The sequence below is a fragment of the Rhipicephalus sanguineus genome, chromosome 7 (assembly GCF_013339695.2).
Source record: "Rhipicephalus sanguineus isolate Rsan-2018 chromosome 7, BIME_Rsan_1.4, whole genome shotgun sequence".
NCBI lineage: Eukaryota > Metazoa > Arthropoda > Arachnida > Ixodida > Ixodidae > Rhipicephalus > Rhipicephalus sanguineus.
This window is the reverse complement of record NC_051182.1, coordinates 1,584,012-1,606,246: the sequence shown is the minus strand read 5'-3', so window position 1 is coordinate 1,606,246 and position 22,235 is coordinate 1,584,012. Positions and strand designations below refer to the sequence as shown.

The 22,235-nt window shown below is 49.1% G+C and overlaps 1 protein-coding gene across 1 annotated transcript; it reads right to left on the bottom strand.

The window, feature by feature from the left end:
- Positions 1-2,495: 2,495 nt before the first annotated feature.
- LOC119399270 (phenoloxidase-activating factor 2-like) lies at positions 2,496-21,751 on the bottom strand (the record flags this gene model as incomplete). Its single annotated transcript, XM_037666084.2, is given in 7 exon segments — positions 2,496-2,656; positions 9,080-9,203; positions 9,205-9,352; positions 11,461-11,567; positions 15,192-15,514; positions 15,900-15,988; positions 21,502-21,751. Coding segments are annotated over 6 exon segments (936 nt in total), but the record flags the coding sequence as incomplete, so codon positions are not given.
- Between the last annotated feature and the right edge of the window lie 484 nt (positions 21,752-22,235).

The window sequence follows — 22,235 nt, the reverse complement described above, 5'->3', positions numbered from 1 at the left end:
AAACGCAAAATGTCGTCTTAGATAAACTTCAACATGCTACAAAAAGTAAAATCAATAAACAAGCTTTGATTCGGGCTTACGTGTCCGAATCGATGCACGTAAGCATCGCGTCGGGTCGGTCAGCATTTCTTGGGTTCGTGGCGTGATCGTTGGCTTTGTACTTTGAGATTTCATGGGAGGAAGCTTCGCCTTCAACCAACTTTCTTTAAGAAAGGGGCTCCGATTTTTATTGATAAGGTGTTACAGACTGCTTCGTGGTGGTTGCGTTATACACATGTGTGATGTTGCCTTTTCGGCGTGGTATCGCGTTTATCTTCTGTATCTGCAGATTGAGCAATGTTTCCAATAAAGGTTCAGTTAAACAGCACTCGTGCTGTTCGTGCCTTCTACTGCAAAATTGGCTAGCGCGAAATCGACAAGGAGGAACACAGATGCACAGGACAGGCGCTACTCGCAATTAAGCTTTATTCAGAAAAGTCTCTAGATATACACACAGCCGAGTGGCGCTCGCAGGGGCAATGCACATGACAGTCAACAATGCTAATCAGGATCGGGAGAGCAAAACATAATCACATCATACCATGTTTCTAAGAACAGTTTTCCTTACTGCGCAGAACAACAGAAGTGTCACTGATACATTCACCGTCCATTTTAATGTGATAAGCCTTCATTAGTTCTCTCGCCAGCGCATTCCCACTACTGCCCAGAATTCGAATGCTAGACAGCACTGACTCAAAGGCACAGGTCCTACAATGCATAGGCAAATGAAAAGTCATTATTTTTAACAGATCGCTCGGGTTCCCGTGCTCGATCGTTGACGCAACAACCAGTCTGTCCCATATAAACCTTGCCACAAGTCGGTGGGGTTTCGTACACGACGCCTACGGAGCATGTGACGTAGAGCCTAACGTGCTTTTTCCGCACGTCGGTTTTTTAGATGGTCCCAAAATGCGAGGGCATAGCCCAGCCAATTTATGCAGCGCTGAAAGAACTATAGGTATATTGTACCAATTTGCCACATTTTTTAAATTGTGTGCCACTTTGTGCACATACGGCACCACTTCCGGCCTTTTTAACACGCAACTGTTTTATGCCGGGGTCCACCAAGACTTCAGTGACGTATTTCCGTCACGGAATTGACGTCGAAAAAGTTTACACGATTAGATGGCAAAGAAAAAGGTTCCGTCAACGGGCATCAAACCCACGACCGCTCGATCCCCAACAACAGATGCCGGGCACGCTATCCACTGCGTCACGGTCACAGACTGTAGAATCTTTACAAACGCGCCTTTTATATCTACCACTCTCCCGGTCGGCGGGGTCGTATTGCCCTCTGGGAGCGGCAAAGTGAAGTAATTCGTCATTACTGTGGCCTCCGCGATTAGCACCTGCAACGCGTTACACGTCCGTCCCATTCGGCACGTTTTCAATAGAAGTTCAAGTTCGTCAATGCCTTAACACTCCGCGAGGTGGCGACCTTTCCCAAGCGTCGTAAAAGCGTCGGCCTCGCTCATAGCATCACGCTCATACAAACCAAAAATAGCTCTGCGACGCGCGCCTGTCTCACCTGGCTGCAACAGCGCGTTGCCCGCTCACGCGCTCGCCCCGAGAAAAATCGCGGCCGGGCTGCCGGGACGGCACGACGCGCTTTGAGTTTCCCTCTAGTCCGGCCGTGGTGTTCAATTACATTTTAACATGCCGCGAGATGGCGACCAAGTTCTGCGTCCAATGTGCGACGCTCTTCTGGCTATCACACCTCGTTCTCTGATTACGCTTTCACCGTTAACTACTACAGCTGCCACAAGGGCTTGCTTAATCATTTAACTTGGACGTTAGTTGTCGAGATGGAGATGTTCCACCAATCATCAAAGTGGGTTCATCCACGTCAAAAGACGCCATAGCTGATATACATTGTGCAAACTCTCTTATATCAATGTACAGTAAACATTCAGTTACATCTGTAAGGGCACGCTTTACTTTCGTGTTATTCCGATTCCTATGACGGAGGGATCAATCGCGCTTTTTTTCTGCACGAGGAGAGCCAGGCCTCTTCTTCCCCTTCAGTTTCTGAAGCAGGGTTTGGGAGACAGCGCCTGTCCTGTACCTCTGTGTTCCTTCGTAGTGCTTGTCGATTTCGCGCTAGCCAATTTTGAAGATTATGAACCAACTAGCCCAGCAACGTATACTATTAAGCTATGTCCCTTCTACTGTCCCCGTATCTGCGCAAGTTTGCTTTCAACCATGACCGAAATCCAACTGGCCCAATTTGTAGTGCGAAATCACTGCTGATATTGGTTTTCCGTTTCTAATTTCACTATACTCTCTTTTCATCATTTTCATAAGGAGCTGTGTGCATAATCGCCCATTTAAAGATCATTAATTTGCACGCAACAACGTGACTGAATGCGGAAACACTGTGGTAATGAGGTCAGGCGGTTGGCTTCAAGATGTTACAAGTCTGTCCTACTTAAACTGCGTAAATTTTTGCCACGTACCTTGCAGGAGTCGACGCCGTCCTCCGTGCCGGCGCAGATAAACCCCTCATGTAGACGGAAATAGCGGCCCAGCCTCGTCTGGCGCAGAAGGTTTTGGCACATCGGGTTGTCGATCACTGGTACATTCACCTCCTTCATGATGTTCGCGAACTTGCCTGTACCTGCAATCACAAGATGCATCGTTCCGTACTAGTGTCCCGACTCACGGAAGCGCTGTTACGGTACCGGCAGAATAAGCCTGCTTTGAAAGTTCAGTGTGACCGCTTGTCAACGTTGGGAAATCTTCGAAAGCTACTAAATGCAGTCGCCGGCGCTTTGCCCATGTGAAATACGACTGCGCACCTGGATGTACACGTGCACATAGCTATGCGGACACACTGCTTAGTTTAGACTCACCGTTTCGTTTCTAAAGCCCGAAAAGATGGTCAACACGAACCAACTGACAAATCAGTCACTCAATTTGCATCTGATCTTATCATACGGCCAGGAAGTGGTGGTTGCTTTCAATAAGCAGCGTTGAACACCGCCTCCTTTAGCATGTAACGGTGTAAGGTAGCGCCACAGAAAAAAAAAAAATGCGTTTTCTGATTAAGTGGGCATGCTAATCAAGCCGTAATATAATTATACATGTAAACCGAGTGGATTAAAACCATCAAACTATTTCATACGTAGTCCACAACAGCGTAGACTGTGTACGGTGTACTGCAGCCGCCATTTTCGATGGTGTCCTCATACTGGCACTGTTCACACACTTGCGCGGTCAGGACAGGATTATCGCATGTGTATCTTTAAGGTTCATGAACCACGGCTTTACACTAAAAGTGGTTGATGAGCGGTAAGAATTCCTCGCTCGGAGTTTCAACTGACGTCGCTGCTTTTGCGCAGGTTTCACTCCACGCAGAGTTTTTTTTTAGAAAATACGGGTTTTATATAAAAATGCTAGGACAGTCGGGCACCTGTCGTCTTCACACACCAACTCTACGTCGACGCGGAAATGCCTTGCCGCTCCTGAAGTTATATTGAAATTATTAATTAAAAAACTTCAGTTTATGTGGACAAGTTGTAGGACGCAATAGAGAGAAGAGGTTTTTGATGGAAAATGGAAAATAGAAAGGTGGGGGAGTGATGCAGTAACTGTCTCAGTCGAGGACAGCACAACCGCGCCACTTTAGGGGAAGGGGGTGTAGGGGGTAAAAGGGTACAGGGGGTAAAAGGGAAGGAGGAGATAGATGGTGGGAGGGAAGGGAAGGTCACAACAGGTAGAGCGCTGGGGGCAGAAGAAGGGGGGAGATTCGTCGTTGCTCATCAGGTGTTGAGCACGGCCTAGAGGCGGTCTGCGAGTTGCGCGGCATCAATGTATTCGAGCACCGCGCGTAGGGCACCGCGAACACTGTCCATGGCTCACGCTGGGTGCAGCACATCGTTCATGGTCGCGCAGGGTAACCCTTGCCTCCTGAAGGCGCGCGCGCGAGGTGCTCCCGTTGCGGAGCGAGAGCGGTACAGGAGATGAGGAGATGCTGGAGTGTCTCTTGCTCACCGCATTCGCCGCATAGGGGTGAGGGAGCACCGCGAAGGCGGTGCCGGCGCTCTGAGAGCCAGACAGAGCCGGTCCGCAGTGCGAGCAGGAGGGAGCGCTCCTTTAGGTTTAGTATTTCCTCCGGTAGATAACGCGCGGGGCAGCCGGAGGCTACGCGCGCATCAAGGTGGTTGCGAGCGAGCTCTCGCCCGATGTTCTGGCGTGCTGAATGTACGGAGTCCGCGTACGTTGTCAGCGGAACCGCAGGGTCGTGTGCAGTCCTCGCCAGGTCGTCAGCAGCTTCGTTCCCCGCGATTCCAACGTGTGACGGTATCCATTGGAGAGCCACGTCGCAACCGTGTTCTCGCAGTGCGTGCAGTTTCAGGGCTACATGCTGTGCGATTGGGGGGGGGGGGGGGCGCTCCTCTTTGGCGAGCTGGCGGAGTGCCGACCGCGAGACCGTGAAGATCGCGGCGCAATCGATGTGCGCCGATTCACGGATGAGGTCAGCAGCGAGGTCAATTACTACCACCTCCACCGTGGTGGAGGACGCAAGGTAGGCAAGCCGGCATTGCCGCTTCAATGCCAGCTGCGGTGCCGTGCAGGCAGCGGCCGCAGAATGGTCCTGGAGCATGGAGTTGTCAGTGAAAAACTGCACTCTTCCTTCCAGGTCATGGGCCATTCTTGCAGCGGCTTCTTGTGCGATGGCACAGGCGGGCGTGTTCCGCTTAGAGCGGACCCCCGGGAGCCCGAACCCGATGGAGAGAGGTACTCGCCGATGAGGGGGAGGCCACGGGGAATACTTGGGGCGCTGTCCGCGACGATGGCGTCGAATGCGCTGAGTAGCAAGCCAACACGGGAGTCGGGCAGTGCGCCCAACTGAGATATGGGGGCTGTTCCATCCGGTGCACGGTTCAGGCGTTCCAGGTGGTAGAGAGCGCATTTCGCCTGTGAGTGACGCCGGCCTGGCGCGGGTCTCCGCGAGTGTGTCCGCAATGCGCGAATTGCGCGGAAGTCCGTGGCACATTCGGAGCACTCGGCGGTGGTGGGCGTCGATCGCATGCCACTGGATGGGGCGCAGGAGGCACAGGGGCAGCGCGTAGTGCACCTTTGCCATCCCAATGGGCCCGTAAATGGCCATCGCGAAGGAGGCGGGGGCATCCGTCGCCTCGCGCGAGTATGCGACGCACACAGCACTCAACACGGCGCATTTCACGGCGTACACGGCCTACCTTGTTGTTCCACTGGAGTCTGTGGTCGATGGTGAGGCCAAGGTAGCGCACGTGTGTTTTCCACGGCAGTGGGACACCATGCAGTGTGATGGGCGCCGTGGTGCGGCGAGCACTGGCACGCGGATGCACAAGGAGTGCCTCAGTTTTCGCAGCCGAGATGCGCAGGCCGATGCCGTCCAAGAACCCGGCCACGGCTACGAGAGCACTCTGGAGGCACTGGCGGACGGTATTGATGTAGCGGGTGGGACTGCGCACATACAGGGCGATGTCGTCTGCGTATATCACCGCGCGCACAGCAAACGTATTACCTTTCGGGAGGCATTCAATGAGATGTGCGAGGACCAGGTTAAATAGGAAGTGGCTCAGCACACTCCCCTGAGGCACACCGGTGGTGACAGGGCGTGGAGTACTGGACACCCTCCCCACACGGACAGTCAGTGAGCGTTCGGTGAGGAAGCCTTGATGTACTCGAGGAGTTTGCCCTGTACTCCTAGCGCACAAACCGCGTCGATGATAGCAGCGTGTGGTAGGTAGTCAAAGGCCGACTGCACGTCGAGGAGAAGAAACAGGCCTGTCTCACCATCGTGCAGTGCCTACTCAAGCGTGCCGACGACCGCGGCTATGCAGTCGGCTGTGGCGCGCAGGGCACGAAAGCCGCACTGGTGTGGTGGGAAAGTGTCGCGCGCAGTGGCTATCCATTGGAGGCGATGAAGCGTCATCCCCTCTATGGTCTTTCCCGGCACTGAGGTAAGAGAGATCGGCTGGTATGACTTCAGGTCTCGCGGCGGTTTACGGCGCTTCAGCACCGGGACAACCATCGCTGTATGCCAGCAATCCGGGAGGGAGCCGCTGCGAAAGACCTCGTTGAATGCAGCGAGCAGGAGGTGGCGCTGGCTGTCATCGAGGTTCTGCAGCATGTTGTGCGTGATGTCGTCCGGCCCGGGGCACTGCGGTGACGTCTGCGGTTCAAAACACGAGCAAGCTCGTGTTCTGTAAAGTCTGCGTCGCACAGGCAGGCTAGGTGCTCCGAAAGGGCAGCGTCAGGCGGCGCAGGAAGCGACAGTACTGGACGGCGGCTTCTGAGATTCTCGGCGCCTACGCGCGTAGGATCGGGGGCTGGGGGAACAAAGTCGTCTTCCAGTAGTTCAGATAGTGCGAGCTCTGTGATGCCGTGCGCCACCGCGATCGCAAGGACGGGGCAGCGAGGGGCCCTAGGGTTTAGGAGAGACCTCATGATGGGCCAGCCGCGGTTGCGGCGGCGGGGGTCACTCAGAGATGAGCAGACACCCGTCCAGCTGTTGCGCGTGAGGCGCCGCGCTTGTCTGCACACAGCGTCAATACGGTTTTGTTCCGTCCAGTAATCTGTGAGAACTGACGGGGAAAGTTGGACGCGAAATCGAGAGATCCGCGCGCACCGGAAATGTGGCCACTGTTTTACGGCAGACCGGAAGTCCCTTTGACGAACTTCGAAAAAAGGCGCGTCGCAGTATAATCTGATCATCAAAAACGGAATGTCGTCTGAGTTATGTATAGTGCTTATCTGTTTGTTTCACGCTCTACTCAAGAAAACCACGATTTCTACCTTTCCTTTCACTGCGGCGCTTCTCGCAGACAAGCGAACTAGTTCTTTTGGTCTACTTGGAGTTTAAGAAAGAAACAGATAAACAGACGTAAAAGAATAAGCGGTCCACCTTTACTTCACACGACATTCAGTTTTTCGTGACCAGATTCAGCTGCGACGGGCCTTTTTTCCCACAATTTTTTCGTGACAGTTACAAAAAATATTGCGTCTTAACACCTTTCCATTTAAAGTGGCTCAAGTTAATAATTAAGAAGTTAATTAAGAAATACTCGTTAATTACCTGCTGGCATGGGTATTACCTGTGTATTTCCACGTCGACGTGAAATTCGCGTGCGAAGATGACAGGTACTTGACTGTCACAGAATATAAAATATAATCAATTGTGTAAAAAACAACGTGTAGGTAAGTACAGAGCTCCGCTCCAGTAAGCCAAAAAAGCTAAAACATGGAGCAGTGCATACGATAAAATAAATTATTCGGCAGTGTGGCTTTTGCTGCACCTTTACAGCAATATCTGACTGCCTATCTTGTTAGCATGTCGACAAAGTGCAACAGTTAGATGAGACCCAATTGACAGAGAGGGTCGAATCTGTTCAAAGCATGTGCGAAAAAGAAGCAGGCAACACCAGCGTTCCACATCTCATGGCCTTCGCTCGATAGTGCGCTATCTCTGAAGTGCCCAACGGGAGAAGGATGACTGGCCTAAAGGGTCTGTGCGCAAAGCCTTTTGGCGACATTCTCTAGACAAATCAAGGGCACGTGAGCTAATTAGGCTGTGCATATCTACATGCAGTCGCAGACGTGCCTCAGCGTACCCTCTGTGCCTTTGCATGAGAAAGGCATGGGAAAGCTTTGTGCACCTAACGTTATTTTTTCACTGCCTCCAGGATCGGAGGCATTGCGAGCTTTCTGCGCCTCACCTGGTTTAGCACTGCCTCCGTGATCGGCCCGCCTTTGACCAAGTGACGACATCGCGGGATGACTTCATCATGTGAGGTCACGATGACGCCACAAATTTTGCCGAGCTGTGACGTCGTCATATGGTGAGGTCATCACATGATTTTTTGCGTCACTCGTGTTGACACCCCCGACGGTCAATTTTCGCGTTTCATGAGCCACCTACGGCTTTCGCCTCAATAACTGCTATCGTTTGATTATGAGGCAGGCCGTAGCAGGAGTCTCCGCACTAATGTTGGTCACCTGGGGTCCCTCAACGTGCATCTAAGCGCACAAGTGCTCTTTGCGATTGCCCCCATCGAAATGCGGCCGCTAATGACTGAAATAGCTGTCCAGGGAGAAAGAACTGATGTTTGCTTCTTAAATAATTCGATAGGAAAAGGAAGTGTCACGTCGGTGTACGGTGCAATAGCCTAGCCAGAAGTTTTTTTTTTTTTTTCGGGGGTGGGGGGGGGGGCGGTTCCTTCAACCATACTTTATGTATGTTTGCGCGTGCATTTGTGTGCGTGCCTCTGTCACACATGCAAAATTGAGAAATTTTGCACATTTGTACCATCGTACCACTGGCCTAGCCAGTGGTATGATGTATGTGTTGGAACATGGACAGTAAGTAAGCGCCGCTTTGAAACACTCACGTCTATCAGTGCCTTATTCTTCCGGTACTTGAAGAGCGCAAGCAACCTATAGACGTCGTTTGCGATATTTCGCCTGCAGTGCGAGAATTCCTATCGTCTCTTGTATAACAATGCTTATAGAGAGGCGTAGCTAGAGGGTGTTTCAATTCCTCCTCCTCAAAATATTTAATTCATAGCTAATCAGACATCTACATACATATAGGTTGAAGACCCCAAACCCCATTCCAACGAAACGGGATCGTGGCTACGCCCATCATTTGGATATCAGCGATGTCGTCGGCGTAGCAGGATAACAAAAGCACCCGTTCCCGATGGGTTTCAGCAATCGTCGAGCGTAAAAAAAGTTTTCGCACTTGCTTGCGCTCTCTATTAAGCTGGGTCGACAGCGTGCCTCAGCGCTTGCGTCCCTTATTTCTATGCTGCTATTACAATAGACTGCGAATGCGTGTTATAGCCAATCTGCTGCTTGCTCCCATAGGTTGCTTTCATCTGGGTTAACTAGTTTATCTGGCTATCGTGTTGCCTTGATGGTTTTGTTCACGTACGAATACTTCGATAATAATTTTCTTCCTTATAATACAGCGACTTCACTGCGAAACAATGCTAGAGCGGAAGAATGGTGGCTGCTTTAGGGTCCGACCAAACGAACTTTGCGAACTCACGGTAGGCGTCCTTTCCCCATCCGGTGACGACGCAGGAGCTGCCCTCGAAGACGTCTTCGAGCTTGGGCAGGCAGATCGGAGAGATGTGAGGCGCGAAACTGACCGGTCGGGTGAGCTCAAGCAGCTGCGATGTCGTTCCAGAGGGAGTTGTTGCGGAAGTACTGGTGAATGTAGATGTTGCCCACGTCGTAGTCCTCGTGAGGGTAGAACTCCTTCATTGACTGCGTGTCCCACTCACCCAGGCGAACCTTTAGAGGCACACGGTCGGCACCACTGCAAGGCAAGCAATCGAATAAGACAGTCAATTAGCACTGAGCACACCTTCGACTAACAATCTTACCCAAACTATTAGAGCAGATATTGCTCAGCCGCAGACGGACGTTACTCTTTCTGCCGTACAACGGACTCTTGGTTCTCTCATCGCGATCGAGAGTCGGGACATTCGTGATGTGCTCAGAATGTGTAGGCTGCAGTGAGTGCGCATAGACATACCCCGCGCTTTCTCGGCGTCCAGCTTTCAACATTTTCGTCTGCTCAAGCATAACGCACTGAGTTAGCCTTGCTGAAGCATGATAATGCCGAGCTCGGGACAAAAAGCTTTCTGCTCGGACTGACACGCGTACTTTCTGCGTTTTGAATGTGACAGTTTCATTTCACCGACTCGCACTGTTACGCATCTTTTCTGTCGGTCGGCGCGTGCCACGCCTGAATAGTATCAGAACTCTCCGAAGTGTAGTCTGTTTGCGTGCATAGCGCGAACGCACTCTGCAGCGTACGCGACGCCAGCGATTGTAGTGGAATGCACCTTGACGCTTGTATAAATAGTCGATACGTTCGATCCGGAAATTAAGCTATCGCAGCGAAAGGACAGTGCTCAGCGCTATAATTTCACTGTGAGACGTCATCTTTCTGCGCACAGCTTCACCGAATGAAGAGATCAATCTTGAATCTAACTCCAGCATTATGCATGCACACGTCAGTGACATTATCTGATGCGATGCTACGTGTCAAAGAAGCTTCATCTGCGTTTCTTGGCATTTTCGCAATCGCCCATACAAGGTGTATCAGCTATAATGCATCAAACTTGTATAAATATTGAACAGATATGACTTATCGCAGTCGCAAGAGTCTATTTGCCCTACGATAAGGGAGCGCTATCCTGTATTCATTTATACAGTTGAAAGGGATCGTTTCGAGTCAGACAATCGCATTATCATCCATATTATCCCATTATCACTCCGTTCCCGTGATTTAAATAGAAGTCGAGTGTCCCAAGGCAAGAGTATCAACTTAAAGGCACGATCCTTGCGAAGATGTTACGAGCGATGCTACCCCGAAAAAAAAATTTCCGCCCATGCCGAGTAAATAAAATTGCGTTTCGATAAAGTACGACAAGCGTCGACAGGAAGCATTTACGGAAACCACGACTTCAGCAGTGTAGTCATGATTTCCGATTAGATTTTACGCCGTCATCAGGCCCCCTGTGGACCTTCCGTTTCCTTCCCGCCTGACCTTCGAAGGCAGTTCCTTATTTTTTTCGGACATTTTCTTACCTTCTTAAAATGGTACCTGTGCAAGCCATTTCGGATGACAACTTTCACGCAGCCTATTTCAGAGTCATAGCTTACACCTGAAGTGGGATATAAAGAGGTACTCAACACATTTTTCAATTCATATACTTGAAAGAGTAAAGCGACGAAGAAGGACCTTTGTGAATGTTTAGTCTAGTTTGTCATCTGCTTCGCAGTATGAAATGTAGGATAATATCTGCATTATTTTTCACTTCCTTCTAACATCTAGTGTTTGCCATCGTACGCTATCGAATTATGTGGAATCAGCCGACACAATTTCGGCGCAGATGAATGAACGGAATTTTCGACTCATCATGCTAATTAATGCAGTCATTCAAGAAAGCTCAAGAAGAGAAAGTAGTGTCCCCTGTTCGATTAAAGCCATATACACAACGCGAAGAAAAACGTTTGCAGCAAACATGGCAGATAATGTTACACAGCAAGTGTGAGGTTATTCGACTACTGCGTGTTTCTTCGTGTTTATCTAACACGTGAATGTCCGTGTTTCTTTGGCGAAATAGGATTACGTCAATGTAGTTTATTACAGCCTTAAGGGCTGCTTACAAGGCTATGCATTCGATGCCGCAGCTCTAAATAGTTTACGGACGGATATTTGTTGAGCCCAATATTAAGTGCTTAATATCGATCAAATTGTCAGCTTTTCTGTACCACCGAGAAGCTTATATTTCCTAGAGAGTTTCAATAGTAACTCACTGAAACGGCAGTGTGCCACACACTTCGTGAGCCGATTTTCGTGCATGCGCTGGAGATGCGTGCGACAATTGAGAGCGGTTACCCTCGAAGACTTACGTGAAGCGGGCGACGCAGTGGGCGACAGTGAGGACGTAGCGGCTGGCGATCAGCGTGCCTCCACACTCGAACTTGAGGATTTCGTTCTCATACTTCAGCACAGCAGCCTTGGAGGAGGAAAAATAACATCAGCACATTGTGCCGCCAAGATACAAATATGGGCTAGTTTGTTAATGGGTTGATGAAACAGAGCTAAATCGGTGCTTATAACGACGGGGCTAAGAAAGAGTTCACAAGGACGAAAGTCAATGTTAACGGAGATTTACTGCACAAAATAGTACACAAAGGAAGCAAAATCAGCACAGATACAAAGAAATAACCACAACCACCGCACACTTTATGCTCCTGCCTGTTAATAGCTACAAAGCAGCCCTAGTTGCGCAGATAGAGAGGTTTAGATAGAGATTCGTTTATTTTATTTTTTTTTTAGACAATGTGATAGACGCAGTGCTATTGCAACCTTCAACATGCTGATTAACGCAGAAAGCTTCATATATTCCTCCCTCTCTTACTGCGCCTTAAAATTTGCGAGATACAATTGTTAGTAAACGCATGGAGTGCACAAACACTTAACAGAGGTGAGCCACGTGACTACCCGCTATAAAAACTTGCACAGATGATCAGTGCTCTTCCTGTGTGTGCTCATCGGCGTTGTCCTCAGTGTGTACCCTTTCTTTGTCCCGTAGTTACAAGCGATAATTTAATATTTCATGAAGGTGTCGCACCAATCCGTCCTTACGAGATGATTATGAAGGTGCATACGTACATCGCCTTCTGTTCGAGAACGTCCTTTCGATTCATTTCCACTTAAGCCAATGCATGGCTGCACTTCAGTAGCCACTGGACTTCAATGAAAATTAGCAGAAACCCTTGTGAAGTGAGTCTAGAGTCCGTTCCGCTAGGCAGGCGGCGCTTCGGCCAACTGTGTATAGCTTAGACTGAGAGATTCAGGAATCGTTCGAGAATACGAGGGACAGACTCCAGAAACATGAAGATGCGGACCCAAGGCATAACTTGAATTCTAGGGCACTACATGTTAAAACATCTATATGCTTGTAATGGACGCGCTATTGTTGAACTCCGAATGTACCGACTGCTTGTCGTTCGAGTATAATCAAATTTAAGTTCACGGGTGTTTGTCAGAATGCAGCCGTTGTGGCCGGGAGTCGAACCATTTTCCTCGAGCCTAGCAGCGCCACAGTTAAGCCGCAAGGATACCACGGCGGCTCGCGTACGCTTTCAGTACCGTCATTGATCTGACATAACAGCACGAAATTATAAAATCCGTGTGCTGTGCTTAGCAGCGCAACATATCAGCCGATATGTTGCGCTGCTATGGCGGGACGCGCAGTGCTTCTGTTTCAATAGTATCGCATGATAAAAAGAACAGAAGGATGAAAAGAGGATGACAAGCATCCCCCCCCCCCTCTTTCAGCTGGGTTTTGTTGCGCCTTTGGCAATGTGAGCAATCGCCCAGTTTTCGATTATACTGATTGTTCAAGGCGCCATTAAACTATCAGCATAATCAGGCTTTGTGAAGTTTACACCGAAACATTCCAAACCCCCAAGTAGGAAACGAAACTCATGCTATGTTTATATTTTCTCCCTAAGATATCTCGCTGAGAGAAATTGGCGTAAACAGCAACATTAGCTGTGCGAAAAATGTTGGCTCACATTTCCATACGCGTGCACACACACACAAACACACACACACACACACAGAATATATATAGGTACGCACGTGTGTGTGTGTGTGTGTGTGTGTGTGTGTGTGTGTGTGTGTGTGTGTGTGTGTGCACTCTTCGCTTGAGAGTCAAGCGCATGTCCTGTGAACTCTCGTCTCTCGCCTATCAGACGCGTTTTTTTGTTCCTGTTTCTGCATAGAACTGCGCTGCCTTGTACTTAGAACTACCACAGCTCAACTAAAGAAGCGGCGATCGTTTGGGTAAAGGCCTTCCCTACTACGTCAATATCTCATTAACACATCCACCGTTCACCCCAAGAAGCGACCGCGGTTGACAGCACGTATATGTACCACAACACTATGGCACTCAATTTTTTTGCGTGTTTCACGAAACAAATGGAATTCTGCATTTGGCCTTCTACCTGCTCCTTTCTCTGTAAGGTGCCGCGCTACTTACATAGCTTATTGGCAGCGGAGAGTATCTACTCCCTACTTTCTTTTAGCGTGGGTGAGAAAGCTCTTACTATTGCTGCTGCAACTATGTTCAAGCTTAACGCCGTTCGTTGTCCTAATAAGGGGAAAGCACTGCTTAACCAAAGCGGACATCTTACTTAGGAGTAGCCAATATGTGCTGGGGAGGGAAGGTACAGCATGCAGGTGAGGTCATCTCTTAATTCGCACTTATGCCGTTGTCGCTACATGTGCTATAATGATGCACCTTTTCGTCACGACACCTGTGAATAATCAGCACATTTGATATACGCATACTCATGCACACGTTTTAACGACATATAGCCTTCATGGTAAGCGCCATGCACAATGCAAGTAGCAAAAAAAAATGGCTTAGGGAAGTAGGGTCTTGTCACTAGACGACACCGCGAATTACAATGCTTAGCCCACTCTCCAAACATATTTGTTACCTATCCTCATTTCGTAATTTCCTGCGCAAGAACAATTGGTCGTTATGGTCGTTATGTTTTCTGCTACAAGTCTTATTTACACAATAAAAAAGCACCAGCCACAGTGTTTGATATCCTCATAAAGTACTTGATTTTCTTTATGTCGTTATAGTCCGCGCCTTTCTGTATTCTATTACTAGTTGATCTTTTTGTAAAGTACGGTGCTTTTACGAAGGCTTTTTTTTGTTGGGCATTAGAATTTCGCTTTTTTTTCTTTCATACATACATTAAAGGTTACGGCCCAGCCACCTGCCCTCCTCATAGAATATCGAGGACGTTTCTATATGTGCAGAACAAATGGGGGGAAAAGTGGTAAATTAATTAGCTATTCTAAGCTTAAACGAGTGGCACGCGCCTACTTCCATCGGATGAATTCAGTTCATTCCATCAGACGCATTATGCGGGTTGAAAAATGGACAGAGCCATGGTGCCCGAACGAGAGGCTCCCGAAGCGGCATGTCGCGTACAGGAGGAAAATGGCAGCGACAGATTGGACGTTGCGTCACACGTTCGTCCTCGAGGATGACGGATTGCGTCCATTGCGAAACGGTGATTGCCGAAAGGTGCCTCATACACGCCACTCGCGGCTTGCGCTGAAGGCCCGTCCGTGCGTCACCGGGTGGAATCCCGTTGCCGTATAGCACCTAGTTTTTACTAAAACGCGGACACGCATGGCGTTCGCCCGGCAGCCCCCGAAAGCACCCGAGTACAACCGAATGAGTGACGCTGCATCATACGACATAATGAGGAATAGCGACTTCTGGGTTGTGCATTTTTGTGCCAGTTTGATACAAAGAGTAGATGAAAGCGGGCAGGCGCACCATCGAATTTTTCAACGTTTGAGCCAAAAAACAGCACATCTTGTCGTAAGCGTTCTGCGATACTACTGTAGTTGCCATTCTACAGTACTGGCTTGGTTTGGTGGCGCAGCTCAAAGCCGCAATACTGCCGAGTGGCACCGGAAGCTAAGTCGCTCTGTTGACCGCCAGCCAGCGCTTGTTTAGCGATATCGTTTAGTCTCATCCGTTCACACCTGTTCATATGGCGTATTCGCCACGTCCAAGAAAAATTACCATAAGCACTCGTACCTGCCAAGGCCACTCTCCGAACTCTGCCTCGCCTTTCCCGTCCTTGGTGAGGATACGGCTGTTGATGCCGTTGTCGTTACGGATGCCGCAAGAGGCCACATATGGCGTTTCCGTCACGGCGGACGGCTCCGCACAGCACACCTGGTCTACGCCAGGGCACTGCTGGTTCTGGTCACCGAGCCCGTCCAGCGGGATCTCTTCCTTGGGAGGCAGCTTTCGGCGTGCATCCAACAGCCCACCACCGTCCTCGGACACCTTGCCTTCCTTGCACTGGTAGTAGGGCACGCAAACGCAGTCGCCCAGCGGGACACCTCCCTCAGGGCCTGTGTACGAGTCACCCCCAAAATGAGCCGAAGCGCTTGCGTAGGAGTCCCTCCGAGAATGCGCCGCGAGAATGCGCCGAAGAGCTTGTATAGGAGTCACCCCCAAAATGATCTGAAGAGCCTCTTGCACAAAGAGCGCTTGTTCTACGCATCTGTGTTATTTCCCTGTCCTGTGTTGAATCCGCACTATCCAGTATTTAATATTACGAACCAACTAGCACAGCAACGAATCTTGTTAAGCCTTTGTTTGAGTCACCACGAAAAGGAGTTGAAGGACCTGTTTTCGAGTCGCCCCCAAAATAAGCTGAAGGGTCCTCGCCCAGGTAGGCCAAGTCCTTCTGCGGTGGCAGAGGCTGTGGCGGGGGCAGGCGGACGCGGAACTTACCGGCCAGGCCGTCACCCTGCTGCGCCTGGGCCGCCAAGCACGCCGCCCCAAGTGTCGTCAGCAAGAGCCACATGATGCAAGCTGCGTCTCTGCACACAACATCATACATGTCATTAACTACCGAGTACATCAAATGTTATAGTCAATATGATATTACTTCACATCATCGACTGTCTATTGCGATATAATTTATTTACTGTGAAGAAATCTCTGGGCATACGAGTGCGTGAGCTGCCGCTCACGAGCAGGCAAATCTGACGCAAACACGGCTACATTTAATAGAATTATAATAAGAAAAGAAGTACAGTTAAACTTTGCAGACAGGCCGCAACATCAGGTAATTACCATATCTACGGCGGGTCCTCACACCCGGGGCGTAGCCATGAATTTTTTTCGAGGGGGCGGGGAGAGTTCAACCATATTCTATGTATTTTCGTGCGTTTGTATGTGTGCGTGTATATATACGCAAGCAAAATTTTAAATTTTCGGGGAGGTTTGAGCGGCGCAACCCTTCACCCCCCCCCCCCTGGCTACGCCCCTGCCTCACACTAATGTTAAAACGCCGCACAAAGAAGCATTTCCGGACGAGGTCGCCCCCCCCCCCCTAAGCTGTTTCATTGTTTACTTTAAAAACTTCAAGTGCTGTCCTAAATTTCCAGCATCCCCGACGTCAATGTTACCTAGTTCTGCAGCCGCTGCACGGAGCATGCATACTAGCATATCGCTACAATCATATGCGGCGATTCGCACGAATGGTACTGCACGAGTGGTACTACGTAACTGCGAAGCAAAAGAAGTCACGTCGAGTCTGTCCGTACCGCCTTGGAACATACAGCCTACGCGAGTTTGATCGAAAGAGTTCGCTGCGGAGGTTAGGACGTTTAATCTTAGACTAGCGGCCAGTACAGTCAACGTAATCGTCAAAAAGCGACATCGGTGTGATATACCAACTGCCCGAAACAAACCCCTCGAAGCAGAGAAAGTACCGTTAACTGTAGCGTTGTCCCAAATCTAGGTTAAAGTCATCGTCACCGAACCTTGCGAGGAGTGTTGCCTCTTCGCTGGCTGTAGGCTTTACACCAACGTACACAGAATATTCACGAAAGGCGCTAACAAGGGCAGTAATTATTTATTCTAAAAATACAGGGCGTGCAAACACGAACACAAGAAAGAAGCCAGGACACAACAAATGCCACAGAATCGTGAGCTAACTCGCAGACGCATTCTCCGACGCACACACACACGTCACTACCTGGAGTGCAGGAGAGCCTAATAGAACTAGTGCAGGTCAACATTCCCCCACACCGTCATCAGCCATCGGACGAACAAATCAGGGCCGCCCTGATCCCCCAAGTCAAGGCATTTCCGGTATCACGATTCACGGCCTCAGAAACACAAAACGTTTACATTTGGTTGTTGGCTCAAAACTTACTACTTGATAGATGTCTAAGGTGTTCTCCAAGGCATCGTCCATTACCAAAGCACGTCCTAGATCGTTAGCGGAGATGAAAGAATTCTGGCGGTCAGCATCTCAAAGGGGCGGCTAGTTTCACTTGCATGTTTGTTGCCAATTGAATATATTAGTGTTGGCTAAAATAGGCGCTCTGGCGAGTGCATGCTGAATCAAAAACGACTTTAATCACTGCGTCCGCCTAGCTCACCTACCGTCCATATTATTCGCTGTCGGTGGAACCACGAGTAATGGTGCGGTGTCCTGTTGTTTTGCAGTAAGACTGCATACGACTCGTATCGCGGAATGTCTTCGTGCGCATCGGCAGAGAACCATCGCACAAACCGAAGCAAAAATAGCCCATTTCCTTACGCATTCACAATTAAAATTTGTTATCTTAAATTTCGTGGCTAATTAATAAGTAGATGATTCATGTTTCACACGAATTCGTCAAATTCGGCGTAGTATTCTTCGCATTACCTTCAAGAAACCAGCAACAATAAGTAATGCTTTATTCTAAAATTAGTGTGCCGATAAGTTGAATATGTGCCTCCGAAAGGCTGTACGGGACATCAACCACGAACCCGCTTAAAACCTAACCCAGTAGGGACGACAAGTTTATTATTATTAAAAGGAATCCCAGAATGCAACATGTATATTGAGGTGCAACGTTTTCAGAAGGAGGCCAAAAATTAAAAACTATGGGAGGGCCTCCTATCAGAATTCGACAAAAAAAATGCGTAAGCTCAGGAAATGAATTTAATATGCGTTTACAAATATAAATATATGAAAAAAGTCAATATGGGCAACACAGTACCCATTGATAGACGAATTAATGCGATGAAAGCAGGTATGTACAAAAACAGTAAAAAACTTTCGGCCTTTTAATAATGATAGGGCCCCCAAATTAACCTTCGGGCACCCTGTCTGTGGCACCTGTTCACTCAACCTATCTGCACAACGCGTTTTCATCCGACGGCTCCCACCTTTGTATTGGGCATCCTAAAACTGGAAACACAAAGGTATGCGTCCACCAGTATGTGTACTAAATGGTCCTCACCCTTGTCGCAATTGAAAATGTGCATGCAAGAAGGTAACAATGAATGCATACCAACTCGCCCAGTTTTCTGCTTTGTGAAGACGCTGTGGTATTTGTTCCCTTTAAAAAATGCGGAAATAAGACGTCAAAGTCGCATCACAGATGATAAGAAGCATCCAAAGGATTCAGTTCGAAGCGGGTAAGGTTCGCTGTTTGCGTCTCCAATGCTCAGGGTCACCTGTCTGTAATTCAATAGATTTCGTTTGTGTTGCGATAGCGCTGCAGGAAGGTCACACGTACTTAATTTTGGTACAGTGCAGTTGCCTTGCTGTCAATTACTCCCATTAACTTCAATTAAGCGTCGGCTTGAGTATAGTCTTGGTGTGACGGCGGAGATCCAGAGAGAGCGCAGACTTTCCTCTATGCGCTAGGAAAAAATATTCTGTACCAGGATGTAACATTTCAGTAGGCATTGATTGGTACATGACCAATCAATGCCTACAGGGTTTTCAACAAGGTCTTAGAATGCTTCGCCACTTGACTCAGCAAAAGTGCGCAAAGCGCGTGCAGTTAGGCGCATTCCACTGCAGCACTAGCACTACCGCAGTGCGTCCACTTCGAGCACCGAGCACTCATTATCGCGAGTGATGCACTGCTTGAGCAAGCAGGAAAACTGCCGTAGTCTCTGGCGCAGCTCATATTTGCGCCTTGGTGGGAAAGGCTCTCGAAAAACACGGACGAGGGAAAGGAAGGAGGAGAGTGCAGCTGAAGACCGTACGAGTACATGTGCCAACTCTCGGGTTTGTTGCACTTTATGTTAGTCGGAGCGACGATATTGCACCAGGAATGGTAAGTAGGCCCATTGCCTAGTGACCTTGTTTCAGTGATGAGGGAGGTATGGAAACTACATATTTCATTGCATACCCGTTTCAAACAAGCTCTGTTAGCGCGCATTCCGTGTTTGAAACTATGAAGATGAAATTGTGAAGATTGGATTTGCTTGCACTCAAGCGGTTAAATGAATAGAGCGCAAAAAAAAAAAAAAACACGAGAATAATAGGGACCCTGAAGGGCCTCTAAAATTGTTGAAAGGCAACAACTTCTTGTGTTAGGTTTGTGAATATACACTAAGCTTTATAGTAATTTATATTTTCTTATAATAATTGCGTTGAACAGAAATGCAGAAATTTTGCTGACGTACATCTTTTGTATTGAATAACGTTAACGATGATGACTTGCAAAAAAAAATGTATGTACGGCTCTTAGTAGAAATGGCAATTAGGTTAGTTTGCATTGATTTATAATTACGCAACGGCGCCACGAGGTACGACAAAATGACGGAGGATTTGTTGTACTTTTTGTGACGTGGTTTACCGCGATTTGTTCCTCCACGATTTCGTCGTACTTCGTGGCGCCGTTTGGCAATTATGTATGCAGGGCTTGCACGCTGATTGCAGCACGTAAATGAGCATGGTGAAGCTAATGTGCGAGATCAACTGCTGATGCGATAAATGATGCAGTTTTGCCGGACTTTAATCTTACTGTTTCGGCAATAAATTGTAAGTCCTTGTCAGTAAAAAAGTTACGTAGCAAGAGGGCGACACTAGAATTAGCAGCAATATGAAAGTTGTGTCGGACTATAATACGCTACTTTACGACATCAAGTTTTGCGAACGAGCCCATTAAGGTGGTATCTCGTGTCCAGGGTTGCATATTTCGCTCATTCACTTGGTGTGACATTCGGTGGAAGACACGCGAACACAACCTATTCAATGAGTTACACCAGTGAGTCGCATGACGTTCCTAGCCGCGACATATATGAAAGACATTGAATATGAACGTTGTTTTCCTCCTCGCGTTTCTGATTAAACAGAAAACGCCGCCCTCCGCAGAGATGGTTAACACGCGAAGCTGAAACGGGCACCTTCGTTGTACATAGAAGCGTCTAGCTCTTGATTTCTTGATCACCACATTAAGAGATGCTTGCTTCAAACTTTGCAATTGCAGACATGAAAGGATATCAAGAACACCTAAAGTATAATGTGGGTGCCGATTCATGCTGCGGCGGGTACCGTACCTAGCTAGTCATGCTGACAAAACCTGAAGAGAAACTAGCGAGGAAACGCTTGCATGTAGCCCAACCTAGCATTGTTTAAACGTAGCTTCTGCGCACTCGTGGACATTTTCCACCACCCAGTCTTACGCATCTTCGCTGTACAATGCACACACTGTTTGAAGAACACCACGCTAACCGAGCGCACAGTCAGAGCGCGTGGAAACTGATGGTATCGCAACTATTGCTACCATAACGCGCATATAGCAGAAGACAGTCTGCATGTCGTCGTCGCTAAAAGGCTGTTCCTAGCACCACAAGTTTCAAAAAGGCAAAGCTGACAATAGTATAGCGTTCTTGTTAGGCGCCTTGACAATCGGACTTAACTCAGCCTGGCTCATCGATTCGACTTCGCTTTGCGCATAGCAAAAGTTATGGTATACTCCTATGGGAGATTTCAGATAAGCCACTTCAGGTGCGGCGCCAAAGCCAAAATAGCAACTTCGAAGGGCAATATTGAAGGTCATGCCCTAACCAGATAACGAGTCACCGAATGGGTGCAGCGGTGAACCCGCTTCGTGATCAAAGCGCTCCGAAGAGCTGTGATGGCCCGGGGGGCTCAGTGGCTCCGGCTGCATCGTCGGGGAGAAGACAGCCGACCGGAGTGCGCAATGCCCGCACCTGAACGTATTTTCGAACATGAAAGGCAAAATCCAATAGTGATTTCACACACGTGCATGACGGCTGGAGCTCCGTAAGCTAGTTTCCCCCTAATGCGACGCCCCTGACAGTAGGCAGAACAAACAAGCTGCACTCGTTTATATCCGAGCACGGGAGAAGTAGGAAACGATTCTGACGCGCCGAGATTTCCACGTAGGCCCGGCGTGAAAAATTGCGACGCTGCTACAGTGGCCGCTCAAGCCAAGACGCAGGTACGCCAAAGCATGGTGGACACTGGTCACAAGTCGCTCTCGCACTCCCACTCTGCGTTCCTAAACACACGTTCAACGCAATACGCAGCGTGCGCCTGTGGAAGCCACGCCCCCGAAAGGCGACGTACCTTGCTGCAGACACTTGCGACGCCGAAGCCCCCGATGAGAAGATGACCGGAAACCGCCGGGAGCCAGACAAGTCCGCAGGAAGGAAACCACCTCCGGCGGCGATAGCAGCAAGAAAACAGTCGACCCGCCGGCGGCTGTTTAAATAAGTGGCAAGGCCGGTTCCACGAGAGCGAGGGAGATGGTTCACGTGACGCGCGGCCTTCACCTGACTAGTCGCGCCGGAAAGTGTCAGTGAAAGGATCTGAACACCACGGGCGTTCTCATGACGACCTTCACGGCGTCGGTCGAAGCCCGCTCTGTACGACCAGCTTCGCTTTCGGCGAAATGAAGCACGTGTCGATGCTGACGCGCTACACTGAAATGCTTTCGGTGCGAAATCAAGATGCACGCGTCACTTGTGGGGCGTGTTTCCGGTCTGCCTTTCTAACGACCCGACGAAGATGCCACCCAGCTTTCGGAACAGCAGCAATCACGGTTGCGTAAACTCCTTGAGTGACTTCCCTTGATTTGTAGGCACTTTCTACATCCTATTTCAAGGTACAGCCGCCATCGATTGAATGATGCTGACCCTTGAAATGAAGAGTCGGACGGAAACCCGTTTGATCGGGAGAAGACGTGGGGGCAATAAAAAAAGACACCACAGTTGTGCTCGCGTTGTCTCATTTCATTTCTTGCAAGTTGAACACTACTCCGTGGTACTCCTGCACTCGGATACGTTGAAATCGCAGGCCTC